The 22,785-nt window shown below is 39.0% G+C and overlaps 1 protein-coding gene across 1 annotated transcript in view; it reads left to right on the top strand.

The window, feature by feature from the left end:
• LOC116789376 (von Willebrand factor D and EGF domain-containing protein-like) overlaps positions 1-22,785 on the top strand; it is a 176,329-nt gene that overhangs the window by 122,641 nt on the left and 30,903 nt on the right. Inside the window, exons 21-23 of the mRNA XM_032693164.1 lie at positions 10,248-11,132; positions 19,525-19,620; positions 20,385-20,480. Of these exons, the coding sequence (XP_032549055.1) occupies positions 10,248-11,132; positions 19,525-19,620; positions 20,385-20,480 (1,077 nt within the window). The remainder of the gene's footprint in view (positions 1-10,247; positions 11,133-19,524; positions 19,621-20,384; positions 20,481-22,785) is intronic.

The following is a 22,785-nucleotide window of genomic DNA, read 5'->3' as shown; positions in this document are numbered from 1 at the left end:
CTTTAGCAGGTTAGAGAGGTTGATGTCATCACAAAGGATTTATTTTTTTCCTATTAGTAAATCAGCAATTTTACTTGACAAAGCAGTGCCACATCCATCACCGATAAAAGATTGTTTGTTCAGAGCCAGCTCTTTCTGCCTCTCCTGGTTTAGGCAGCTCAAGATCAAGGGAGAGGATGATTTTATGATCTCTGTAATCGAGTTCTGCTTTACCATTCTGAACACTACTGCAAGATCTCCTGTCATAGCAGTTAATTTGCAGTATTGTAGACATTTGGCACTTGCTATACTTTGTATGTGGCAGCTATTTTTTATGTTTATGTGCTCTATGCTTTACATTCCAGTGTCTGCCTGAATTCACTTTGATTTTACATCAGAGAGACCTCTGTCACCTTCTCATTTGCACCACTCCCAGATCAACATCAAGGTGTGGATTTAAAAGAAGAATAAAACGTTTTGAAGTAAAAGAACGTGTGTGTGTTTAAACCCCTGGTGCTCAGTCAAACACCAGAGGAACATAAGTTTTACATTCTTAAATTTTAACTGCGAAATAACCCCTCTCATTATTAGCACTCATCACTAATCACTCTCCATGAAAAATAAATAACTCCAGTAACAGCTTTGGTCACCAAACCAAAGTTTCATGTCTGGAGTTAAGTGCAGGAGTAGGGACCTCTTTCTGCCTGGAACCAATCAAATGATTTTGCTTCAAGACATGACTGAAGAACACAATGGACTCCTTTCATCTCTTATCTAACAGAATTGATGAGTTTGCATTAAAAAGATCAAGGCCCAGGTTCCAGTCTCACTTATACCAGTGTAAATCATAAGAGACTCCATTATCCTAGTGGACTGAGCTGAGCAGTGTTCCTGGGAGACACCACTTAAAACCTGTTAAGGTAGGCATATCCCACACAGAACTTTTAAATATGGAATCTGATAAAATGCACACACTGTTCAGCAGTCAGAGGGTGCTTTGCAATGAGTAACTAGCCCGTCTTGACATGGTTTATGCAATGAGTTGCAAGGCTTGCTTGAAGGTGGGGATATTTTGATGCTGCAGCCATTAGCTGTGAGGTTGCCTGAGCTTCTTGCAAAGAAGGCATAAGAGAAATACCAAATAAATAGTAAATGATACTGTGATTTGCCTGTGTGGCAATAGTTCTCAGGTCTCCTTGCAGGCTCCAAAACCAGGAAGTATTGCATCTCGATGGCTTCCAGCTCTTAGCTCTGACTCAGGGCATGGAAACTCTGCCCACAGCTCATCTTTGGAATGCATGCTGAAAGTGTCCAATCCCTTTCATAAGCTGTGTTTCTAGTTTGTGTATATCATGACAAAATGTACATTTTTTTTCTTTTTTTTTTTGACCAGTTAGGATGTAATGATGTGTCCTTCAAGGGGTATGTTATGAAATGGCAACTGAAGTGGGGTTAGAAATGCCACACAAAGACATTCCACATAAATTTGGTGCCATGAAAGACACAGTTTTGCAAATGGTATACCAGTAATATTCACATGAGGCCAGGATCAGCCTGACATTTTGGACATAAGCTCTGACCCTTTCCTACCCTTTGAGTCTGTAATTGCCACTGAAAATCCACTCCTGTACTTGTCAAGACAGAAAGGAGATCGGAGAGTCTTTCTGATGGCTTTCTCCTCCTGAGGGATACCTAATAAAATATTAAGCATTTTCAGAAAAATATCAACAGAGGCCTGTAAGGTATATGCTATGACCCAAACATAACAACCAAAATAGGCACAGTGGGAAGAATATGTTTAGATAATTTAAAAGATAAACGGTTTCCAGCATCACTGATCCATACACTCTGTCAATCCAGAACTCGTTAAGTGCTTCCAATACTGATGATATATTTAGGAAACGATGTAGCTCAGCAATAGAAGACCAATGAAGCCCAAGCCATAAAACCACTAGGGAAGAGGTCTCAGCTACATGCCATGAATAATATTTACATTCAATCAGAACATCAAGTACAGATTACATTTCTCTCCTACCAAGAATGTGCCACCTTTTGCTTAAGCAATCACTGTGCCATCATGACTTTTAAGTGATAATAACAACTCAGTCTTCAACAAATAATCTGCGTAGGATACAGGTCCAGTAGTTTTTTACATTGGCAGAGCAGAGAGCAGATTATCCTCTCTTAGAATTTCCAGGCTCATTTAATCATCCAGCTATAACAGCACACAGCTTTTAAAGAGAGACAACCCTGTTAGCACAAATTTGACAAGACTGCTGTTTTGTTAAAGGCACTTAGAAGCACTTTAAGACTGTAAGTAACTCATACTGGACCAATATCCTGGCCCCATTAAAGCAACACAAGAGCTTTGCTACTAACAGATAAAGCAAAGTAGGAACTGAAGAAAAAGGATTCGTAAGCAATGTAAAGCACAGTCCAGTGTAGGGGGTAAAAATAGGTGTGAAATACATAGACTTACCCCTGCTAAGGGCAAATTTAGGGCTAGTTCCTTAATATCTTGCTGTTGTTTATGAACAGGTACCTATAGATGCAGTGGCACCCACTTCACGGGACTTTCTTGCAGAATCAGGTAACGTTCACAGCCAAATCACGTGAATGTTGCCCCCAATATTACACGTCACACAAACAGAGCTAGTTTATTTCTGAAGGAATACAGCGACAGCCTAAAGCTAAGACAAGGCAACTGATCCTCTGGGATGCAGGAGGAAATGATCTCTCACGCTGATAATATATTAGATTTAGAATTTCATAGAATAGCAATGTTGGGAGGGACCTCAAAAGGTCATTCTGGTCCAAGCTTTATTTTCTCAGAGAACTAGCTAAGAACTACTGTGACATGTCATCTGAAAACTTATTATTGAAATGCCTTGCTTTTTGTTTTCTAAATTACGAAGAAACTATAGATAGTTCTTAACCTAATCAGTTGAAGTTGTGGAGAATTCCACTAAAGCATGATTTCACTGAGAGTATTTATATGTGCTTATATGATATTAAAATAGATTCATTACTGATTCCCAGTAAGATATAGTTTGGTTTGTTTCTTGGCTTTCATATGTAAAATAATTCATTTTTATGTGTTTACAACCCAAAACAACATAATTATAGTTTTAGACCATTTATTTCTTGAATTGAATAAAAGGAGAATTTCAGTAAAATATTCAAATTTAAGCTATATTTTTCTTTGAAGAAATATTATGGCTCTTCTTTTGAAGAAATGTTATGAACTTACTTTATAATCTATTATTACTGTTCTAAAGGATTCTACATAGATATTTCAGGGAATTAGACAGGGATGCTTCAGAGACAATCTGCCTTGATTTAGTCTACTTTGTATATATCTATCAACCTGTTCTAGCCATGAGCGAGTCTGGAGGCCCATGAGGAATCATCAGATAAGAACACAGTTTCTATTAATTTTTCCATCTATCTCAGTGCCGACAAGTAAAATATACTGTCAATTCCTGAATAGAAAATATAATTTACTTTTATGAACTCTATCTTAATACCATCTCTGTAGCTGCTGAAATAATACAGTTTCAGGCTCAAATAATTGGAGAAGGTAGAACACAAAGAGGAGAGGTAAAAGTTCAGACCTGCAGGATGGACAAGGGATAATGAAAGAAAGGATGATAAAACAGTTATGAGGGGATTAAGCGGGTGATCCATGGTGTTTTGAAACACAACCATGCTTCTCCTTCACTTCCTGTTTTATTGACTGGATGTTCAGAGAACAGCACAGGAAGAGCACTTCTGAAAACAGCAGCAGAGAAGGGATTAGACCCGAGGAATGTAAAGAGCACCAAAGGAGATCTAACATCAGAGGAGTAATGGGAGCACGGCTCCTGTGCAAGGGGTGAGAGCAGTTCAGACATTTTGAGTTTTTCCAACCCCCAGGAGAGAACTTTTCAATTAAATCTGGAAATAAACTAGAAGGTAGGAGAGGTGTTTGAGAAAACATTGTTTGTAAAAACATAGCAGGTTTATAAATCTCCATATGCAATCCAAAAAAAGATACTGATAAAGGAAATTGTTGATAGAGAAGGAAAAAAGATCCCTCTTTGGGGAGTCTGCCCATATCTTTGCAATCACTAATTCTTTCAGTATTTCTGAAAACACTGTCTCTGGTGACCCTGATGCTAAAATTTCTATTGAAAACTTACAGAAAAGATCACAAAAGAAGTAAAGAAAAACACCCAACAAACACAGTCTGCAAACAAAGTGCACAAAACCCATTCTTTTCCTCAAAGACCCATTTTTCTGTATAGCTGTCATTGTGTTCATCGCCTTCTTGCATTGTTTCTTCACTTTGCCTGTATATGATGCCCAAGAATCTTACTAACCAAGAGCAGATGGATACCTCCCTGGAAAGCAAAACCACATATAATAGGTGAAAATGTGATGGGTTAGGATGAATTTCATATTTAAAACTGCTCTATTAGTTTCAGACTTAGTGTCATTCTAGGACTTCAGCTCACAACCTGATACTACTATTATCTACTTAGGACCCTTAAAAAGTAGCCAATCATTCACCTAGCTGAAGTGAATATAAATTCAGGCACTGTTAGTGCCCCCTCTTTTCTCCTCCTAGTCTTTTCTTTCACTTAATCTTCACAACCAATCTTCAATTAATATTCTCCGTCTCTTAACCTTCACAAAAGGTTTTTGTTTCTTAAACTCCAAATCATAATTCTTTATATTCCCTATAAAAAATGAACTGTACCTAAGAAAATCTTTCTAAGGCACTGTTTTTCTACCTGTTCAGTATGAAAGGGGTTGTCTTTATGTGTTCCTTTACATATCTTAGATAAGACCAAAAATGTTCTCTGGTGTGTAGTCAGTTATGTAATTTTTATGTTTGTGAATTGTTTGTCTCCTGACCAACCACCTCAGAATCCCCGTTTTCTTTAAGTACATCAGCTAATGAATTGAGATGTCAATTATATTTGGAAAACCTTGAGGCAAACAAACTGTGCAGTGATGCAAAAAAATACAAAAGACTTTTAATGGGACATAAGCAAACACAATATCTCATACTGAGGTAATATTTTCTTTTATTCCTACATAGGATTTCAGCATCCCAGAACTGGAGAAGGACCTCCTTGATGGCAGAGTCTAGATCCCATTTGTGGAAATCATTTACTCTGAACACAGAGATACTCTTAAACAAGGTTTAGGGGGTGAGCTAACTGGAGATCCCAGGTTTTCTCCTCCACAAAAGTATTGTGTTACACCAGAATGTATTTCATAGACACAAAACAAATTTCCTTTGCAAATTATGAATGGTGTAACAAAATTGTGCATGTGCAGCTGCAGCCACATTGACAAACAAGAGCCTGAAGCAGAGGAATAGTTTTAATCAGAAGCGGCTGAGTGATGCAGACTCCATAGACTATTCCCCATTGCTCATGATTTTGCTAGGTTAAGGGGAAGAAAATTGCTCACCAGATAGCAACACCAGCAACACAATCTCATTTTCTATCAGGCTGAAACAGCTCAGGGACAATGAACTAGACGTTCACCTTTTAATTTCATCATTAGAGCATCAAGTGAGTAAATTTACCCATCACAGAAGTGGTGGTTTAAGAGCACAGATTTTACAAAGACTGAATACACATGTGCACATGGATACAGAGTCAGTGCTGACCTGTCTGGACGTGAGGCATGGCAGATGCCTGGCTCTTGGAACCCAGCACGAGCTAAATAGCCTGACTGGCTCCTTCTGTGTGCCTGTGCACAGCCAATGGCTTTCACGCAGCTCCACACTGTTTTCTGCTCTCTGAATCGCAGATTTGGGCATCTCTTACATAAATGTGATTGCTCATATTCTCTATTTCCACATCTTTCAAAGTGGGGCTTAATTTTTCCTGTGCCTACTTCCAGCGTGTTTTGTGTTCACACACACAAAAAATTGAAAATATCACTTTTCAATTTTTTACATAAAAAATAGGTAAAGGATCATTAGGTCTGAACTTAAGCTCCTTTCTAAATTTATACTAATATCCCGGTCACAAGGAGTCTTTGAAATGCTTTTGTTTCTGCAAATATAATCCTGGAAGTATACCCTTTGTAAAAGTTGGGAAGTCAAAACTGTACCTCACTTACAGAAGAACTGAGGAATTTAGTCTGAGAGTTGCTGCTTGTGATTGTAAGAGAAGATATGGTGACTGGGAAGCCCAACCAGCACCTAATGGGGGCAACTTCTGGATGCTTAAGAGGAAGGAAGGGAGTATCAAAGCTGTATTGCTGCATGTTTGGGGGAGGGAAGACATTAGGGTATGTTTGGTTAGCTAAACAGAAGATTTAGGAATTAAATATGCTCTGACTAGAGAAGAAAGCAATCCCAGAATTTAATGATATTAAAGAGCAGATTAGGAATTGAGGTAAAAACATAATTTCCCTGAAGCTCCTATTGACAGCTGCTCCGTCTCCCCTTTGTTACCGAGTAAATGCAGAAAAACACATTAACATGGAAACATACAGAAAGAAATGGAAAGGTCCTTAATACTCTGGTAGCAAGACTTCTTAGATCAGTGCAATTTTCTGTTCTCTCTTGACATTTTAAATAAGATTTATGTGCTGGTAGATGTTTCAAATTTTAAATGATGACCCACACTGTGTAATATGTCAAAAGAGCCTTTCTCTTTCGACACACTTCTGAATGAGAAATGTGCTGGACAGCAGGTACTACTAAATGTTAATAGCTCTAAAACTACACAAATTGTAAATTTATAGAATTGTGTTAATAATGAATTCTTAAACTATTCACAGAATTCTGAAGCAGTTGTATCTTGAGCAGAATTAAAGGTGCCCATAATCCTCTGAAGTGACAGGCAGAAGTGGCCACAGCCAGAGGAGCTTGCTAAGGAGAAGGAGCCAGTCTCCACCTGAAGGGTACTGGTTTGAGGCATTTTATTCGATTAAAAGAGACACAAGCACTTGAGATTACATTGCAGTGTTTATAGAGTCTCAGCCATGTCATTGCATAAAAAAAATTACACTTGCTTTTAAGAACCAAAAGGCAAGTTTCTGACTCTAAGCCGTGAAGAGAAGCATGGCAATGAAAAGGCAATAAATACTGATGTCTGCAGAAAGTTTAAAGCAAGTGTTTGAGGTGTCAGCTGCTAGTTTGGGTCAGGATGGGGCTGTGCCCAAGGCACATGGCTTGTGAAGAGAGGTGTGAAGGTGTGTAAGTCTAAGGCCAACAAAGACTCCGGTGAACAACAGCAAGGAACATGGCAACCAAACTGATGCACCCTGTCCTAGGCAGAGCATGAAATGTGTGCTGTTTCTCTGGGAACAGAAATAGCTGGGGTCAGGAGGGAATGTGATTTCCTCTAATTCAGGTCTGGATCTCACCTTTTTCTGAAAGGTGGTAAATGCAAATAAAAAAACCCAATCAAGCAAAAAAAAAAGAAACTCAGAAGAGAAAAAAATATATTGTGTTTGCTCTCTGTATTTCAGAATGTTGATATCTCACCCTGTGTTTGAGAGATGTCAAGTGCCTTCCCTGTTTGTGAATGACTGTTTTCAGCAGGTTAAGTAGTAATTTCATTCCCTTTGCAATGAACATGATCCTCTTCATGTTCTTTAGTAGTTCCCTATAAAATGCAATTCAAGGGAGAGAAGAAGTCAGAATTTGCTGCCTTAGCAACACCATGATGACATTGGCAAGCACGAACCAGAGACCATGGTTGTGACAGTTCTGATTTGTGAGCTTGGTGTGAGTGGCACAAAATATCTGAAACACTGGGCAAACCAGGGCAAACCAAAGCCTGGAGGGTCACGTGGATGGGAAGTGTCCCAGTGGCGAGTTGGATGAGGGATGTTAAACCTGTGTCTCAGAAATCTGCCCTCTGTCACTCTTGTTCTAATTTTCCCCAGCTAGGAGATGACAGAGGAATCTGTCCTGGGGCCTCAACCATCCCAGCATTACTCTGTGCTCCATCAATATGAGTAGAGGTCCTGCCATGCACAGCAGGGGCAAAGCAGCAGGTTCTTGGTCAGGTTTTTGGTCTCATCTACCTCTGTGAAAAATAAACTCCGTTATTCCACTGCTGCACATTTCCCTGTTACTATAAGAAGAAACACTGACAGGTAGTGAAAATGTGTTTTTGTTTAGTCATATAACCTTGAGCACTTTGCCTTGTCATTTTTTCTGTTATTTTCATCCAACCCAATATGTTGGCATCACAGGGGAAAACAGATTCACACACTCTGCATTGAAAATGGGTTATACATTTGAAGATATTGATCAACATCAGGGAAAGTAAATTGAAGTAACACAAGATTTGAGAAAGCTGCTGACTACAGACAACTGATTGTGCAATCTTTTGGTTTACTTTCTTTGTTTTAGCTTATTTAGTTATCTGGAAGACTGCAGAAAGAAATTTTCAGGTATTCCAGAAAAAAATCTATCGTATTCCAATCCAAACTAAATTACACAGTACAAATATCTGAAATAATGAAAGCTGAGAGGGCAATCTAGTTGCCACATTTGAATGGTGCCAACATCTTATGAGATTCAGTGGCCTCTACAAAGCGGATGAGGGACCCTTATCAGCATATGTCATAATGAACAACCAACCAAAATGTATCATTACTCTTCACTGGTAGTGTTATTTGAGATGTAAAAATTACATTATCACAGAAACACTCCAACAGTGTGCTCTCCCTTGCCTTGCAGGGAAAGATGAATCTCATTTGTGGGATGGGTATATCACCTATATCATCTGCTAAAGAAATAAAAGATTTCCCTTTCTCAGGTAGTCAGTCTGATCTCCTTAGTAGTTACTCAAATTTAATTAGGAGGAAGACCCATTTAATTATGACACAGTGGAAGGAGCTCAAAGCTATAATCAGGGCTCATTTTGGAAATTTATCAGAGAGGTCATTCAGCCCTTCACTGTCATTCCTGTTGATTTCTGGTCCCTGAGTCAAATTTTCCAGGGGTAGTAATGATCATCTATTACCAATAATTTTCTATGGAGATATTTCTTTCATCTTCCATTCATTTTTTAAAATCCTTTGGCTTCTCCTATCCTTTCATGCTCTTCTTGCTGACATCCTCCCTGCTTCATCATCTCTTTTCTCCCATTCTGTGCACCTTATCTTTTATCAGGCTTACTTTGGACAGTGAAATCCTTCTATTTGCCTACTGCTCTACTAAATACCATGTATTTACTTACTGATGGCCATAGCTCTATCCAGTACCATTGTAAGACTCCAAAACATTATTCTTCAGGGCAATGGAGACTCGTCAGCTGCCAGCAAAATGACACTGTTTATCAGCCAAAAAACCACAACTTTGGCTGCCAAGATTTGCTTAGTCAATGCTCTAACTTTCATTTGACTCTTGCCAAGCATCTGAATCTCTTTCCTTGTTAACTATGGCGAAGTTCCACATCAATGGGAGTTTTTAGAAAGTGATTAATATTCATATTTAAAATAAAGAGGTACATCCTGCATGGAGTTAACCCTAGAACCAAGTGAGGTTTTCTGTCCAGGATCCAATATATTCTATATCCTACGGAATGAGTATGCCAGAACCGGTTAAAAATAGCCTCTTCCATTCATTAGTGTCACCAGATGGCCATTAATCTTCCTGAAAGTATTGATTCAAACTACTCGTCTCCACTTTCCAGGCCCTTCACAGACTCCCTTCTGCCCATCCATCATCCCTCCTTACACAGCTGAAGAGGTGGCTGGCTCTGGAACAAGTGGGTGACAGTAACAAACCAGCAACTCCCTTACATGCTGCCCCTCACATCTGCAGGGAGCTGTACACAGCATCAACAAAGCTTTGCCATTTGTCTCCTTTAAATGCTTTGCTAAAGCTTCCCTTTGCCATAAGGACTACAGAAGCGTTACACAGTCATACACTGGACTAGAGTCTCTCTAGGACACAATCTTGCCAAGGACCATCTTAGCATTGTGTGCTTCTCCATCTCCAATATCTCTCTGTCACAAACTGCAATGTCTTGTCTCCTTGGCTTCAAGTTCATGATCTACCACCCTGTAAGATTCAGCATTGCAGTTCCCTGTGCAGCAGCGTTGCTGTCACCCATATCAGATAAACCCATGTCATTCCTATGTCAGTCAGCATAAATGTACCCTGGCATCATGATAATTAACTCCTTTACGTCTAGAATTGATGTTCTGTTTTTTGTTCCTAAGCTAAGTGTTCACTGTGGTTCCTTTAAACTCCAGACCACCAAATTTAGCTAATATAGATCTTCCTTCTGTCCTAGTTTCAAGATCTTCCCAAAGCCACGTGGATTTTCCTGGAAGAAATATTGAAGATGCAAGAGGTTCTCACCAGGAAGATGTATTAAAGATGTCAAGAAATGTATTCTCCCTTCTTTCCCAAACCCAAATTCCAAGACAAGATATTACATACTTTTTGGAAAGAAACCCCACAGTCATTCACACTCCATCCATTGCAGTGAAAAGGACGACTTCCCAGGCTCAGACATTGCCAGCAAAAAAACCTGATGTGGAGTTCACACCACCCAAGAAACAATCTTTTCTTGAAAAAAGAAGTGATACACATACACCCCTTCTGCACGAGGAGCCAGACCCCAGAGCCCCAGCTGTCAGTGTGACACTCCAAACCCCTCTCCATTTCAAACAACACAAACCAGCTACAACACAGACTGTTCCTTCTCATCGCAACACAAGCGCAAGTTCATTCTTTGCAAGACCACCTCCTGTTCAGCAAACTCGCTCCAAGTATGGCTATTCTCCCAGGAAATGGCCTGGTAGAGTTGCAGTCTTGAGGACTAAAGCATCCCAAGATTTCCCAACAATGCAGCCGAGAGCATCACCTTTGGCAAAATATCTCCCCTCTCCTTCCCACTTAATCAGTTCTTCTGTTGATACAGCTTCTCGGAGTGATCCAGCAGGGTCTTCTCCCAGAGTAAGGCTTCCAATACAGACCACAGCAGCCAGAAAGTTGTTCAGCAAAGCAATGGATCACGTGGAACTGCCCAAAACCAGCGGTGGGATGCATCACAAAGTCATGTGTGCTGATATGCTGTGCTTTCCTGATGTGCTGTGCGAGCCAGCTGAAGATGGAGGATTTAAGTGTGGCCCTTGTCCCTCTGGATACAGGGGTGATGGAATTACATGTGAAGGTAAGGGGGGAAAATCCTCTCTAAGATTCTTTTATAACTTCAGGTCTAACAATTCTCCAAAGTAAAAATTAATTTTTATTATAAATTCAGAGATTTTTGTAGCTGGGATCATTCTGTTTTCAAAATCAATTATATTTCAAAATAAGAAACTAAGTCTGTAATTTTGAAAAAGCTCTTTCTGCTTACAAAAATGACATGTTTATTTGATAATATCTAATCTATTAAAACCAGGGACAGATTGTCATCTCACTTACCCTTGCGTTAAGGCCAGGTTCATTCTACTGAAGTCATCACATTTGAAAACATATCAAACTTCTGTAGGAAAGAGTAAAATTGACTCCATTTCTCTATACAACACATATTCTATGAAAAGTGTTCTACTACCTTACGAATTACTTGTAAATATTTATCTAATATCTTAAATACAAAACTGAGCTTGCCCTCTGAAATGTATAACACCAGAAGGGTTTTCACAATATATTGAGTTATTCATGAGACAGCTGAGAATACCTCTGTAAAACAATAGTATTGTGCACATTGTTGAAGTAATGAATTCCTTGACTTAGCTATCATTAATCACACCTTTTGTTGACATGCTTCTGATAAGTTCATCTTGTAACTGGCCTTTCACTGCACAAAGCAAAAGCATTTGCATTATCTGTTTCACTTTCTTTCACAACTGGTCTCTCATGTTCCATGCCCAGAGCAGACAGGAGTAGGGGGGTCTCAGCTGTGATGTGCTGCAGAGGACCTTTCAGGGATTCCTTGCTGTAAACAAGGCTTTGTGGGGGTGCAAAGCCCCCACCATTGCTGCAGCCCTCTGAGCTCAGAGAACTGTTGGAGACCATTTACAAAATGTACAAGAAAAGGTTACTATTATCTTGGGCGCTATAACTTTTTGCCTGTTTGCACATTTCTGAAATGCCCTTTCTAAACGATTTAAGGTTACTCAGCACAAAAGATCCTGTCTTTGACCTCTGTTTTATACCTGGAGATGGAAAAGCACCAACTAGCTACTAGTACTGGGAAGCCCAAAGCAAGTCTGACCCCTCAAAGACCAGACCCAGGTACAAATGAATATTTACAGATATGAATACACAGCTGCTGTGTCTATGTTTAGTATGCCCATCAGTATAAGCTTTAAAAGATAAATCTACCTTAAAATATAAATCTCCCTCTGTCTTTTACTATCTTGCAAGATGAGATGTTTTTTTCAATTACTGGTATTACCGAAAATCTCTCCAGAGAGTCCTTAGGATGAAATACTTTATTACCAACATCATTCTGTGTCTCGGGGCTTGATGACATGATACACAAACATCCTTTATTTGTCTCTTGTCACTGACTGTGACGCCTGACTCAATAATTAGCCAGTCTGCTCCCTCATCTGCTTCATCCTGAGCTCCTCTGCCCACCTGTGGGCAGCACCTTGGAGCGTGGCCAGTAGTGTGAAGAGCACCCATTGTACCTCCAGCCATGGATGTCTCTTCCCATGTCAGAGGCAGCTGATCCATCATGACAGATGAGGCTGAAAAATGAGGATAATTTCTTGGATTAAGGCCTGTCATAACCTCATCTATCATCACCTTACAATGCGGACACAATTGTACTGAATCCTTTCAAAACAGTGGCCCCCTCTAAGAACAGCAGGCAGGAAAATTGGGCAAGGGATCAAAGCTTAGATGAGACCAACATTTGCAAAATCTTCAGGCTTCAACACAACATCCTTGCCAAGTGAGCAAAAATGTCTACGGACTCAGACACTGTTGATAGTTGTCACCTTCCCATTTGATATCCAAATTCACTGAGATAAAAGAAACAGCCCACTGGTAGCAAGTTTTAACACCTGTGGTGCTTGAGGCGATGTGACCTTTGTTTAATAAGAATGTCTGGAAATATTCTAAGATAATAAATACTTTTCTGAGTGGTATTTATCTTGCGAGAGAATGTAATATTTTTTTTCCAGTTGTGCAGATTCAAAATCAGGCTCAGAGGACTTGCAGGGGGAAAAAACCCCAACATCCTGAAAATTAATTTCTCTTCTAATGTAAATCATAACACATTCTATATCTGTGATATTCTTATCCCTTTGGACAAGCCCCTCAGTCTCCCTGTTATGATTTAATTGGAAGTCCTTTCCCTCTACTCTGACATTGGAATCACAGGCTCACAGGACCACAGGCTGGAGACTGTCAGGCACAACCTCTTACCTTCTTTTAGAAGAACTTAGCTAGATATCAGTGTGTTTTGCTTGCATTCAGGCATCTAAACTGAGATATGTTCAGATCCTGTTAGCAATTTCCATTTAGATCACCCTATTGACATCTATGTTGTCTGTAAGAAGTAGAACCCTGTTTTTCCTCATCTTGCTTTGGTGCAATAAGGATTACAGATTCTTAATTCTTTTACTTCTGACAGCAACTACATACTCTGCAGATGAGATGAGATGAAGTAGTTCCTCAAGGCTCTACTCATCATTCCCCTGGCTCTTCTTACAGGTTCACCAGCTTCTGAGTTCTTAAAACTCTTTCACCTTCCTCCACAAAGGCAATATGGCCATTTGTTAGTGGCCTAAGGTCAAGACTAGTCTGCCAAACAGACCAGCTTTAAAAGCTCCATTTCAGAACAGTGTTTTGGAGATACAGTTTTGGAGATAGCTGGCATCACCTATACAAAAATAAAAATATAAACAGGGAGGATCAGGCCTGCTGTAGTCCCCTGGATTGTCCCACATTTCCTCTTGGAGAAAATGCTCTCTGTCTTTTGTGGAGGAAACTTAGCCAAGAGTTCCTCTGATGATGAAGGAGGTTGCTAAACAACTAATATTCACTCGGAGTGCCATTTCCAAGGATATATGCCATAAAACCGCATGCGTTACTGCAGTATACTTCCAGCAGTTTTTCAGGACAGCACATATCACCTGCCAACATGCACTGCAGGAGCCTCAGAACGCTTACAGAGCTTTGCCCATTTCAGCTCAGCGTGCCAATGGAATGAAAACCTAGTGCTGTAATAATGCAAAACAATTCCAATTCAGGATTGTTTTCAGAACATTTCCGACATTTTGTCTGGTTTATTACAAGTGGCACACGTAACACAGCACTTTGTAACTTTTAAGGGTAATGCTCTGGAATATTTGTTAATGTTGTTAGTCACCCTACAGAGCAATTACTTGTTGTCCTGCCCATGTTCTCCACTCTACTACAGGGACACAGGCCTGAACTTTCAAAGATGCTGCACCCGCTGGACAAGGAAAAGGAAACAAATGCTGTTGTTTCCCTGGTTCCTTCGCCAGGGTCTGTGCATATGGCCCTGCCCAAGAGAAGCTGTTGTAGTCCTTAAGCTCCACAGGGTGCCCTAAGGTGGAACACATCCTTTCCATTTGATAACAGGGTTGAATTTAATCAGTAACTCTTCTTTGGGCATAGTTTTTGGGCTTCTTTTTGAGACATCTAGACCTGAAGACTGAAGAAAGATAAGAATTTAAACAAAATTTCTGGTCATCCTTTTATTTGTGTTTCCATATTTCCAAAACCCTTTGATAGGTGTGTCCACCCAATCCTTTGATAGGGAGTGTCTGGTCACTGAAACTATACATTTAAAAAGTCAAAGTCCCTATTCAGTAGAATGCAGATAATTATTTTGAACTATTTTGGATTAGGTTGATATTTAATAACTAGCATCTTTCTGGTTTTTTAGTAGTCATAAAAGAACTGCAGCATTCCTACGGAAGATAAAGTCATGCTACTTTAGAAATATTTTCTTAAAAATGTGAAGTCAGTAAAACTCTGGGATATTTTATAGGCTTTGCACTGTATTTTCTAAGGGAAAGTGTAGCCCAGAATAGTAGGAGTCATGCTTTCTGCTCAAGAGTTAAAAACATAGCACTGCTTTGACATTAAAAAACCACTGTTCGAAGTAAATAATTTTTAAAATAACAGGAAAGATGGAGTAGCTGGGATAGCATTATGACCTCAGGATGAACAACTGGATGAAACAAGGTAGGAAAAAATCAGGCAGCTGACATTCGTCTGTTTTGACATTTTACACATAAAAAGATCTACCACATCAGACCAAAAGTCCTTCTCCTATCTCCAACAGCTACCAACAGCATTTGTCTGGTAGTATATGGGAAAGATATTGGGATGCTGTCCAGAATAGTCTCTCAGCAAGGTATGGATCATGTGCTTAAAAACATCAAGGCAATGCCTTTGAACATTACCCTGTTCACCCCTTCTGGGCCATGTCAGACTCACAGTTTTCTATCCTAATCACCTAGTCATGTCCTTCCCAAGGACCTAATATATTCACTTGTTCTTTGTACAAAAGCTCTTCCATAACTTTGGTTATTCTTGTCACCATTTTCTGCATTTTTCCCACTTTTACTGTATCTTTTCTGAGCTGGGGGATCAGACCTGCACACAGTATTTCAGATGCAGCTCACCATGGACACAGACCATAATAAAGTCTGACATTTTGTGCTTTGCTCATTTCTTAGCAATTCCTAAGACTTTATTTGCTTTTTTTTGACTGCAGATGAGCACTCAGCTGACATTTCACAAAATCCATTAGTACCACCTAAGCAGAACCAGTGCCTGCATTTGTATTCCCAACTTATTCAGTCAAGTTATTCTGGTTAATATTTTAGTTGCATGATGGGCATTTCTCTCACAAATGGGCTCCAGACTACTGGACTATTTAAATATGCATATGAGTTATTTTAATTACACTAATACATGCTTTAACCCTATGCTTTCTTTCCTTTGTCTGAGTATCTTGCATGCAAAAGAAATGCTTCAGCCCACAATTTTCAAAAGGAAAACCAATAACCTGTTAACTTTCTTTTCCCTTTTTTTACCCACCTTATGCTGCACGTATTAAAACTTCATCCATTTAGGAAATTAGATTGATGCATCTTTGAAAGAAAATAAATAATGTACAATGCAACAATGTACAACAGTGTAGATTCCTTCCCGTGAAGTCTGTCCTGATCTGACTAGTGTTCAAAATTTTAAGCAGGTAATGCTTTCACACTTCCAAGCCTGGCTTTAGTGGTGCAGACCCAGCAATTCCTGTGCTGGATGGCACAGGGAGTTCTCACTTGAGATGCCCAGCAATAACTCTGTCCTGGAAGACATTTGCTGATAAGGATACTGAAAATGGAGAAAACAACACAGCATCTAGTACTCCTGAGTGCCCCCAGAGTTATTGTAGAGAAACTTATATAAAGGGTATGATCTCATTTTAATAGAAAAAAAAGAAGTTTTGGGATATTTCCCAAAAAGCCTTTTCAAAGAAAACAATAATACACTTCTCCATTTTCATCTCCAGATTTTAAATTATAAACATAAACATACATACATTTGACAGCAAGATTGACCATTTGCAGCAATGTTTTCCTCTTTGTTGTTATTTTATCCCATCCAAAACTACTTGGTATAAAACCACTGCAATACCTTTCTACAATTTAGCAAATGCTTATGGAAAAAAAATATTCATTCCAGAAGATGAAAGACAGAAGTTTGGGAAAAAAAATCTGACACAAACAATATATTTCTATTACAGAGGGAAATGTCTTTTAGGTGAATATTGCTCTTGCTCTCACATAGCAGCCAGTGCTCAGTTTTTATCTTTTGCTATTCCCCAGTAATAGAACAGTTTTAAACATTTTACTATTAAATGTCACCATAAGAGCTAAATGTTTTAATATCCAAAATACCATGTTCTTTTCTGACAGTTCAGATGCATCTTGGAATGTGTAAAGGCCAGATGGAAAGTATTCTATTCAAACGGACACATTTGCTCTAAGTGCTACATACAAACCACACTGAAATAAAGCATAATATGTTTGAATGTCACTGTGCTTGGCATAGCATTTAGGCACCTGGAGGCTTTATACAACCATCATCCTACAGGAAAGGCAATCATATTCCACGTACTTTAAAAAGAGTGGTACGTTTTTCCAAGGTTTTGTACTCCCCTATTGCCACACAGATAATATTAACCATTTCTACCCCCACTTAGTTTCTAATTGCAAAGAAATCCCTTTATAAACAATCCCTGTGCTTACCCAAGCCCAGGGAAATGGGAAGGGTTCAGATGGATGTGTGTGCAGCAGCATCCTCCTTTCAGAGCCCTACACTTGCCCTTCACTTCAGTGAGATCCAGTGCAAGCCCTCAAACACAAGTGACAGATTATAATCATGGCCCTGAAATTTTAAAGGAATAACAAATTTTTGTAAAGCCAGCTTCAATTTCTTCCCCTTTTGTTGACTTTCCATTTCATCATGGGCTGTTACCTCCAGTTTGCCCTAATGGCACGAGTCCCCCAGGTGCCTGAGCTTCTGACTTGCTTCAGCGGCTGCTACTGGTGGCTGAATTAGAAACACTTTGGGAAAGGTTAATGTTAGCTGCTTAAATGGGTCTAAATCAAATAATAGAATGACAGAATGGTTTGGGATGGAAGGGACCTGAAAGATCATCTCGTTCCATCCCCCTTGCTGTGGGCAGGGACACCTACCACTAGCCCAGTTTATTCCAAGCCCCACCCAACCTAATCCTCAACACTTCCAGGGATGTGGCAGACACAGCTTCTTTGGGCAACCTGTGTCAGTGCCTCACCACCCTCACAGTATAGAATTTCTTCCTAGATCTAATCTAAACTTATCTAAATCTATTTAGATTTCCAGACAATTATAATTTTTTATCCTTTTTTTTCTCATAGATGTACACTTCGAATTTCAGCTAAACACATGTTGATTTGCAAATGTCTAAACCTCATAGCCCATCAAATCAAAACTAAATTTATCTTAATGACATTCTCAGCATGTATAGTATGGATCTAAAATACATCTAGTAAGTTTTCTGTTCTCAAGCATATCAAATCCTAAAGTTATATAATGCAGCATTGAAAATTTCACAGTTAAAACTGTATGGTAGCAGGAAATGTAAATACCAAAATACCTGAAGAGCAGATCTAATACCAAATATATTTCTTCAATGTTATTTTTGTCAAAATGTTTGATTTCTTGGAGCTTGTCTTTTTAACTAGAATTGGCCAATGTGTGTGGGCTTTTATTACTTTTTGGGATGGCAAAATTCGTATTCCACGGCTTTACATGAAGGCACTGTGACAATTACAAGAGGTGAGGAGGTCTTCAACACAATAACTGCATGGAAATTATGGGTGGCCCAAGAATTTGTCCTTCATTTAGCTTTCCATTTACACAATCCATTTTCCAGTTTTAAGAACAAAATGTGGTGCATTTACGCTCTTTTCCTTTGTAACAATACTCAAAATGAAAAGTGTTTTGTTTCAGATCTTTTTAGCTTAATTTTGCGTTTTTCTTGGAATAACCTTACTTAGCCTCATATTCATTAGAAAAGACAAAACTCTACCAGTAAAGTGTGCCAAAGCACAACATTTTTTCTGCGTATTCACTTCCCAAGCACAAGGAAAGATGTTTTTCATTCTGGTATGTGAGGTGTTTTGGGGTTTTTTTTTTCCAGAGGCATGAGAGTCAGCTGACACCTATGTCTTGCTCTGTTCCTGCACACAGCACTTCTTTTTTGAGTGTCAGTGATCATCTTGTCCCTTCAGTGGTATTCCTCTTCCTCTTGAGTTTACCATACAAAATTACCTCTTATTAGAGGGCTACAAATGGCAGTGTTCATGATGTCTAGTGTCAGGTACCTACCTTAGATCTCAGGTTTAAGAGGTGAAACCTTCCAGGCTCCCTCTACAATAAAACCATTAGATTAATAATGATCAACATCTAAAAAGCAGGTGAGTCTCTTCAGCAAATATCCTAGTTCAAGAGCTGCTGTCCATTCCAGCTTTACACCATACAACTGCTCATCCTCTTTCTTCAACAGAATGACACTGCATATTGTAATAAGTAAAGAAATCATTATTTGATTTGCTGCTTTGACTACAGAGCTCATATTACTCACTAAATACTAAAATTTTTGCTTAAATGTTTGCCATTTGGCTGGTAAATCCCCATACAACACTTTTCTCTACAGAAGAAACACTTCATCTCTGCCCTAATGTAACTTCTGTCACATGTTAAAGCTTACTGACCATCCACCAGGCAAATCTTGTACTTGGTCCATCCTTAGACTTCAAAAATATGTACTTAAAAATGTGCATACTCAGAAGTTAAATATGATTATGCAAAAATCATTCCCTTGCAGACATTACATAGCTGCTCATTAGTGCTGTATTACTAATGTGATACCCACTGCTATCCTGCAGTGTTTTCCTCAGCCAAATTACTTGTTGGATTAATAAAATGGTATGGGGAGAGAAGAAACCTGTGCTGTGCTCAGAGCCACACAGAATGTAATATTTGAACTGCATTTTTTTTTGTCTCCTGTTCTATTCTTGCAGCACAGTGTGATCCACCATGTGAGCATGGAGGAACTTGTCTACCTCAAAACACTTGTTCTTGTGCTTATGGATTTGTAGGTCCTCGATGTGAAACAAGTATGTATGAACTCACTCAGGCTTTTATCATTACATGTTTGAATTAGCAGAAAATTACAAGATAAAAAATGACTTTTTATTTTTTTTATATTTCGCCTTAAAATTATTAATAAATACAGGAAGAAAAACAAAATATAACATGTTGAAGCAATACAGTAGCGAAACTATTTCAGAGCATATATTTACCAGCAGTGTAGTTGCATTATGTAGAAATATGCACATCTATATCAATATTTTCTACATAAAAATGTTTCTGGAAAAACAAAGAAGTAAAAACGTGCATGTTATTTATAGCAACATTTATGAAATTCAAGGTTGTGAGTGAAGGTAGAAATGCTAATTTTGAGAACACAAAATACTAGCCATAACTATTAGGAGCCATGTTACTCTGCAATGCAAGTTAAAAAAGAGATTCAATACAGAGAACGTCTGGGGGGAAAAAAAACAGCCTTCAAACCCTTCTGTATTAACTGAATGGCAGAACATGTACAGTTCCATCATTACAGTGCTGCTTATTTAAATATCAGGATGCCCTTGACAGGAACATAATTTTCTGACTGAACCAGAGTAGCTGGAATACTTTAAAACCAAAGAATTTTAGATGTAAGGTTTCTAATAGAGAAAGAAAACCAAGGAAAAGAACCGATTCAACCCTCAGTTTGCCTCTTGCATCAATACTATTAGTTATTTGCTGTGATAGAGCAACTTTAGGATCTGCATTGGTGTCAGTGATAAGACATGTCAGTCTTTTCTGTGTCTTCCAGTGGTGTGTAACAGGCACTGTCACAACGGTGGGATCTGTGTGTCACCAGATGAGTGCAAATGCAGAAGTGGGTGGAGCAGCCCTTCTTGTGAAACAGGTAAAGGGTTAGAAATGGCTGGTCTCTCAAGCCTTTTGATGCCCAAAATCCCTGTGGTTCCTGTAATTCAGTGTTCAGATTCGTAACTGCTGCTTAAAGAGTTAAAGCATAAGAACAAAGAATAATAAAGGGCAAAAGCTCGGAAGGCTTTGAGTTTATGTAAGTATTCCTAAGCTTACATGTTTATGTAAGTGTTCATAAGTTTAGACGTTTATGTAAGTGTTTCTAAGTTTAGATGTTTATCTAAATATCAGGGTTACGGAGAGGAAACCCACAAACAAAACCTTTTCACAGCCTTTTAAACTTGTGTGATTCTGGAGTTATTTCTTAGAATGCACTGCTGCCAGAATTCACACTGCTCCTCCTGTCTGCATCTCGTACTTGCACAGCACCTATGAAGGCATCCACAGAATGTGGGAGCTCAGGGAAAAGCCACCTCCACCAGTCAGTACAAAGTGACAAGGTGAGGATTGGAACTAGGTACCTATTTCTAGACAGTGCTCACAGTTCTGAGCCCTGTTTTGAATAGACACAGCTCAGATCTCCCTCTCAGGATCGAAGTGCTAAAAGCTGGAGGACATATTTTTCCTCCAAAGGCACAGCAACTGCAGCACTCACCTGGGACCAGGCATGCAAAATAGTGAAATATTAAAAGGAGCAAGACCGAGGACCACCTTAATCAGTGCCAAACCTCAAGGCTACAGAGGCAGTCTGCTCTGCCACAGTGAATGCTAAATGACTAAGACACCTTCAGCCTACATTACCTTTCCGGGAAGGTGAGAGATGTCATTTTAACCTCCATCTCCCAGAGATTGCTCTTCCTGTAAGTGTTAAAATGACAGACCTAACGAGGACACATAAATTAGCCTAGCTAAGATCCGCAGAAAATGACTGGGATTGTCACTACCTATTCTGGTTCCCACTATCTCCTCTTTTTCTTTTCATTGAGTTCTGCAATTTTCTTTTGGCGTGGCTTTAACAGGATTATTCCAAGAGAACATGCAAGAAGCAACAGCAACAGTAATTTCCAACCCAGAATCACAGTGGCAGGATTTTTTTTGTCTGCTGACACCTTAGGGGAAAGACTATCAGGCTCACCTCTCTGGCACTGTTTTGTGTGCACTACACTGAGTATTTTCTGGATACTGCTGGGGTTTCCCACCTGAAGTGATATCATAGGAATTTTTGAAAGAAGACAGATACAGAAATGAAAAAAAAAAAAAAAAAGGACTTAGGGGGTTGTACCAATGGAAGTATAAACACTGACAGACTGACAGAGTGTGGACATCTGTGAAGTAGCCAGGATAATGAGGCAACTAATCCAGATTCTCCATTAGCAATGAATGAAGTCCATTTTGACTTCATAAGTGTTTTTTTTCTTAGTCAAAAAAGCCTCTCATCTAGACTACAATTTCACTTATTTTCTCTTTCCAAATTGACATTTTATTTCTTCTTTAGTTCATCTGAAATATTTTAGTGACCCTTAATTTATTTAAACTTAAATGCATTTAATTTATTTAATGGGCTATTCTACAAGATATTGAAAGACAAACGGAATAGAAGGAAAAAGCCTGGTTTAAATTGTCACTCTGCTGTACAATAAAAACTTTATCAGATTCTTTATTCTTCACACACTGACTTCCCAGCTAAATCAATTTGCAATTCTAATGGTCTTTTTTTTTTAACAGTCTGGTACTTGCCACATACAAATATGCAAGATAGCTTTTAATTCCTAATGCTTGTTATATCATCTACAGTAATAACAGTTGCATAGAGAGGCAAAGGAAGCTCAGCCAGTAGCTTTGCTGGTGATGATGATGCAATGTGTTGTAGGAAGTGGCATTTAAATGAGGCAGAACAAACAGGTTTTGGGGTGCACACCTATTCGACTTCATGAAAATGCCAGAATGCTCTGCTGAACGCAGCCAAAGCAGCAAATGGTTAATATCTCAACTCCAGGTTTCCCAGGGACCAAATAATGAGACTACAGTTACTACCTCGGGATTGTGTTTGGTGAGGACACTGGAATGGAAGCAAATGAACTGTGTGAACTAGAGGAATACATCAGAAATAAATTAAATCATTACATTAAATTATACTCCATTTCATCCCCCAAGCTATGTTAAAACACCACTGAAATGCTCCCACTGTGTCAACCACAAATAAATGCCGCAGCACAACTGACCAGCAAGGACTGCATGAAACTTATCACAGTATTACTAGAAATATTTACTCTAATGGCCTGTAAAAGAGTCAGCAGTAAAAGAGTGGCTACTCTAAAAAGTTCAACGTGATCAGAGATCCA

Source organism: Chiroxiphia lanceolata, chromosome 7, assembly GCF_009829145.1.
Source record: "Chiroxiphia lanceolata isolate bChiLan1 chromosome 7, bChiLan1.pri, whole genome shotgun sequence".
Lineage (NCBI taxonomy): Eukaryota > Metazoa > Chordata > Aves > Passeriformes > Pipridae > Chiroxiphia > Chiroxiphia lanceolata.
The sequence above is the reverse complement of the archived record's forward strand: the minus strand, read 5'-3'. Positions and strand labels throughout refer to the sequence as shown.